General features: G+C 59.8%; 3 protein-coding genes across 3 annotated transcripts; 1 reads left to right on the top strand and 2 right to left on the bottom strand.

Moving 5' to 3' along the window:
* Window positions 1-3: 3 nt before the first annotated feature.
* ACA1_347680 (uncharacterized protein) lies at window positions 4-1,517 on the bottom strand (the record flags this gene model as incomplete). The annotated part of the gene is made up of 7 exons (XM_004335243.1): window positions 4-97; window positions 274-344; window positions 425-568; window positions 670-1,034; window positions 1,157-1,271; window positions 1,297-1,380; window positions 1,488-1,517. Coding segments are annotated over 7 exons (903 nt in total), but the record flags the coding sequence as incomplete, so codon positions are not given.
* A 126-nt stretch (window positions 1,518-1,643) lies between these two features.
* Window positions 1,644-3,408, top strand: ACA1_347670 (leucine carboxyl methyl transferase; the record flags this gene model as incomplete). The annotated part of the gene is made up of 7 exons (XM_004335242.1): window positions 1,644-1,819; window positions 1,906-1,961; window positions 2,091-2,218; window positions 2,359-2,503; window positions 2,590-2,686; window positions 2,935-3,177; window positions 3,258-3,408. 7 exons carry the CDS (start codon window positions 1,644-1,646, stop codon window positions 3,406-3,408), a joined length of 996 nt encoding a protein of 331 aa, XP_004335290.1.
* Window positions 3,409-3,482: 74 nt separating this feature from the next.
* ACA1_347660 (Fructose-2,6-bisphosphate 2-phosphatase) lies at window positions 3,483-4,741 on the bottom strand (the record flags this gene model as incomplete). Its single annotated transcript, XM_004335241.1, has 5 exons — window positions 3,483-3,692; window positions 3,903-4,102; window positions 4,273-4,302; window positions 4,360-4,440; window positions 4,510-4,741. Coding segments are annotated over 5 exons (753 nt in total), but the record flags the coding sequence as incomplete, so codon positions are not given.
* Between the last annotated feature and the right edge of the window lie 122 nt (window positions 4,742-4,863).

Here is a 4,863-nt window from a genome sequence, read left to right as displayed (position 1 = left end):
GACGCAGTTGAGCCCGTTGAGCACGGCGTAGCGCGCCTTGCTGTCGTGTTCTAGGAATGTGTTCTGGAAGGCCTGCGCTAGCTTGCTCTCCTCCTCGCTGTGCTCTCCACCTGCTGGGCGCGGGCCGATGGTATAAGTAACTACAGTAGCAGGTTGTGGAGGGACTAAGAGCGAGCGAAGGGGGGAAAGAGGGTGAAGGCGGTGCCTGCAGGTCGTCTGGACAGGATGCGGTGCAGGGCCTGCAGCGTTTCGGTCATTTGCCTGGCGATGAACGAATCGCTCTGCGGTTCAAAAATGTAGGCCTGCATGTTGCGGATGAGCATGGCCGCGCCCAATGGCGAGAGCTGCTCGGCCGAGCCACAGCGAACGAGCGCAATCGTTAGCCACAGCTCAACCAACCAACCAACCAACCATGCGTAGGTACCTTCTTGTAGTCTTCAAAGCCGCAATCGGTGGAGAGAAGGCCGAGCAGGTGAATGAGGTCGAGCTGGAGTTCGGGCTTGTCCGCAAAGTCCACCATCAGATCCATGGTCGCCGGCACGTATCCCTCGAAGAGCGACGAAGGCAACTGCGCACACGCACCATCGCACACACGGCACACAACACGCACCACCGCACGCTCATTAGCTCTATTCGTAGCAGCTACAGGCGAGCGCTGTGGTCACGCACCTCTGCCTTGCTCTGCAGAGTAACGTTGAGCAGCTGTACGGCCTGCGCCACGACGCCGCGCAGGGTGGTCTTGCAGACGAGCGCCTGCCGCAGCGGCTCGGCACCACTCACGGCGATGGCCCGCCGCTGGGTCGCGTCGTGCCGGGCGAGGTTGGTCAGCACGGCCAGGATCTTCTCCTGCGAGTAGTGCGTGGTGGCCGCCTCCCGGAACAGCCGGAAGAGCTGGTCGATGGCCCGTCCGCCCTCGTGCTGGCCGAACTCGACCGCAAACGCGCGGTTCCTGGTCAGCGAGTTGAGGATCTTGTAGAGGTGGAACGCCGCCTTTTCGTCCTTGGCCACAAACAACTGCTGGTAGAACAGCTCGCCTGATTGTCCGCGTGTGTGTGTGTCGTGTGTGTGTGTGTCGTGTGTGTTGTGGTGTGTGTGGTGCGTGCGGGAACGTGGGTGAGCTGTTGGCACAACACGGCGTGGGTGCGGCGAGGGGTACTGGTCTCCTTGATGAGCGCAGGGCTGGTGGCCTCGCCCTCGGGCTGGCCCGAAGACGGCGCGGTAGAGGCGGTGAAGGCCCTCCGGGGAAGAAGGACGGACGACAGCTGCCATGGCTGGTGGCTTGGGCGCAGCGAGCACCGGGCCAGCGTCGCCGTCGCAGTCCTGCCACTGCGCAGGTGACCAGCCCCGAGCGTCGCGGCGGAGAGTCGTGGCGCTGGCAGTCTGCCGGCACCAGCTAAAAAAAGTAAATAAAGAGATTAAATCGATGACGTTGTCATTAAGAGATTTCGAGTTGAGTGAGCATGAAATATCGGCATACCACAACGAACCGTAGCAAGGAGAGATGAACGGGCCTTCATCGGATCCTATCCTTCTTCGTCCTCTTGCGCAAAACAAAAATGCTGCTTTAGCAAAGAAAATAGAAAAAAGAAGAAAAAAATAACAGGCAAAATCAGATCTTGCGGATTGTATCGAGGGAGAACAGCATGGAGAAGCCAGCGCTGACGTTCTCGTTTGCGGCGCCCAAGAGAACCACACAGAGAAGGCAGCCACCTGCGGGCCACGATGGCAGCGGCGCTGATCCGCGGTCGCCCGCAGCCAAGGCCATGGCGGAAGACATCGCGGTCATGCTCACCAACGATGACGCTGCCGTCAGCAAACTGTATCATGCTCTCCTTCTTGCCATCGTTGATCAACTGCTGCGTTCAGCGTTCCATCTCTAATACCAATCTGCTGTTCCGGGGACAGGTCGGCTGTGCGGTTAGGGTACTGGCGCGACAACTTCCTGCACCACTTCGTGCGTGGTGCCAGCGCCACACGGCGACCGCCCCTCATCAACCGAGGCACCACCCCCTTCTCCACGGCTGAGCGATTCCTGTTTGCTAACCACACACGCACGGCACACACAACACCAACATGACACACGACCACAGGGTACTACACGCGTGTGGCGGCGATTCACAACGTGCTGCGGCAGTTCCTTGCGGCTGGCGGGAGCGACACGCCCAAGCAGGTGGTGTGCCTGGGCGCTGGATTTGACACGACCTACTTTCAGAAGAAGGTAAGCTCGCCTTTGGGCCATGTACCGTAGAGGCGTGACTGAGACGAGAGCAAATGCGTGTGCGTGTGCGCGCGCGTTGTGTGTTGTGTGTGTGTGTGTGTGTGTGTGTGGACAACCACTCGCGCCGACATGGCACGTAGTCGGAGGGGTGGCTGGGCGACAACGTGGTGTTCTACGAGCTGGACTTTGGAGAGGTGGTCAAGCGGAAGAGCAACATCATCACAACGTGCCGCGAGCTCCACGAACTCATCGCTCACAACGAGGCCGGCATTCGCGTCACCGAAGGTACGCGAGCGATGTTCACATTCCTACGACTCAGCTTCACCGTCACGACTGGCCTCACGTTAACACTTGAATTTGAATCGTCACAGAGGGCTTGCACACGAAGAACTACCACCTGATCACCGCAGACCTGCGTTCCATCGAGCACGTGGACAAGGTCCTCACGACGGCTGGACTCGACAAAAGGTACACCACACACCACACCGCCTCGCAAAAACAAAGCACTCACTGGAGCGTTTCTCCCTCATATGCGGCACAGCATACCCACGCTGTTCTTGTCGGAGTGCGTGCTGATCTACATGAAGGACGAACACAGCTCCGCTGTAATCAGGCAAATTCGCTTACCTCTCCCTCTTCGTACTGCGTACCATTGTCTAACGCGCGTGCGGTGGTGCGTGATTTGTGTGTGTTGTGTGTGTGTGTGTGTTGTGCAGGTGGGCGGCTACGTATGAAAAGGCGGTGTTCGTTACGTACGAGCAGATTCTGCCCGACGACGCGTTCGGGCGCATGATGCTCAAGAACCTCGAGGAGCGCAACGTGCACCTCCACGGCCTGCACGCGCGTCCCAGCATCGAGACCCAGCGAAGCGCCTACCTCGCCCTCGGCTGGGACGAAGCGCAGGTCGTCGACATGAACGCCATCAGCGATCGCCTCCTCGGCCGTGACGAACTCGCACGGTACCACCACTCCTACCACCACCTCGCCCCTCAGTTGACCGGTTAACTTACCTTGTCGACATCGTAACCAGGCTGAACAGGATAGAGATGTTCGACGAGGTGGAGGAGTGGCGGCTCACCCAGGCCCACTACTGCATCGTGCTGGCCACCACCGACGCCAGCAAATCGGGGATCTGGGCCGACCTCTCCCTCATCCAACCCACGCCGCCCGCCGTGCCAACGCAGCAGTGAAGTGGGTCCATCGCCCATGTGGCGTACCTCGAGCGTACGTGGCTTGTGGCTGTGTGTGTAGATTTCTTCTTTCTTCAGACAAGGCTGCCCTCGCCTTCCGCAGTCGCTCTCGGCGCGTCGTGTTCGCGTTTGGCGGAGCTGTCGCTGGCATCAGTTCGGCCATAGAACGGGTGTTGCTGCTGGTGGTAGCGTTGCTGGTGGTCGGCGGCCGCGGGACTGGCGCTGCCGTCGAGGCCGTGGAGGGGGATGAGGTCGACTTTCCAGCCGTACTGGTTGGGGGTGAGCTGCACCACCGTGTGCCGCGGCAGCGAGAGCGTCGCGAAGCTGTCCACAGGACACCCGACGAAGTAGCCAAACAGCACTTGCAGCGTCGACAGGTGGGACACCACCAAGATCGGCGTTGTCTTGACCAACCACACACGACACACACAACAACACGCAACACGCAACACGGTCAGCATTGGGTCGTCGTGCGATGGACGGACATGTGGTACCTGTCGCTCGAGGTCGAGGACAAGGGGCTCCACGTTCTGCACGACGTCCTTGTAGGACTCGCCACCGGCGAAGCGGTAGCGGAAGGGGTCCGCGCGCCAGGCGGCCCACTCGTTGGGCATCTTCTCCATCATTTCCTGCACGCTCATGCCGCTGCACACGCCCGTGTTGATCATCTTCAGGCTGCTCGATCGCTCGACGCCTGCAGGCAGTGGTCCGCCAAGAATGTACTACTTAGTTCGAACCGAAAAAACGAAACGAGTGAAGAGAAGGAAAGCGAAAGCGAAGCTGAAGAAAGTGAATGGGAGGGGTCAGTACAGTGCGGAGGAACCGACAGCGTGCGGACTGTCTCAAGTGCGCGAGGCAGCGTACTCGTGTAGACCAACACCGGGCACTGCCCCTCTGGGTATGGACGCACATAAGCGAATCATGTGGGGGGTGTGTGTGTATGTTGCGTACCCTCGACACGACAGCCCGCGCACTTCTTTTGCGTGTAGTCGGCAATGAACTCGCTGAGCCTCCGCGAAAAGTCGAGCCCCGCTGCGAGGTCATGGTGTCAGCAACGGACCGAGCCAAAGAAGGCCAAGAAGTGTCCAAGGCGAATGGAACCTGGGCTGAGGTGAGCTGTCATGGAGGCAATCGAGGGAAACTTGGCCTGCCGCTTGCTGCCGCTGCTGAGCGGCATAGCGCTGCTCTCCAGCCTGGCCCTGCCGCTGCGGGCGGGAGCCGCCTCTGATGCTTCATCCCCAGCTGCAGCAGTCTCCTCGCTTCCATCCTGCAGCGGGTCCAGGTCCTCCACCTCGTCGCAGTGGCCCGAGCGTGTCAACCAAATGGGTCGATCGCCTGCTCATCGCAATAAGTTACCGACACACACAGAGAGAGAGAGAGAATAACATGCCTGTGTGAATGGCCATTAGGAAGCCGACGATCTTTTGGGCGATCTTGCCGTAGATTCGATTGCAG

Source organism: Acanthamoeba castellanii, assembly GCF_000313135.1.
Source record: "Acanthamoeba castellanii str. Neff unplaced genomic scaffold scf7180000084667, whole genome shotgun sequence".
Taxonomy (NCBI): domain Eukaryota; phylum Discosea; order Longamoebia; family Acanthamoebidae; genus Acanthamoeba; species Acanthamoeba castellanii.
Note: the sequence above shows the minus strand (reverse complement) of the source record. Positions and strands in the feature narration are given on the sequence as shown.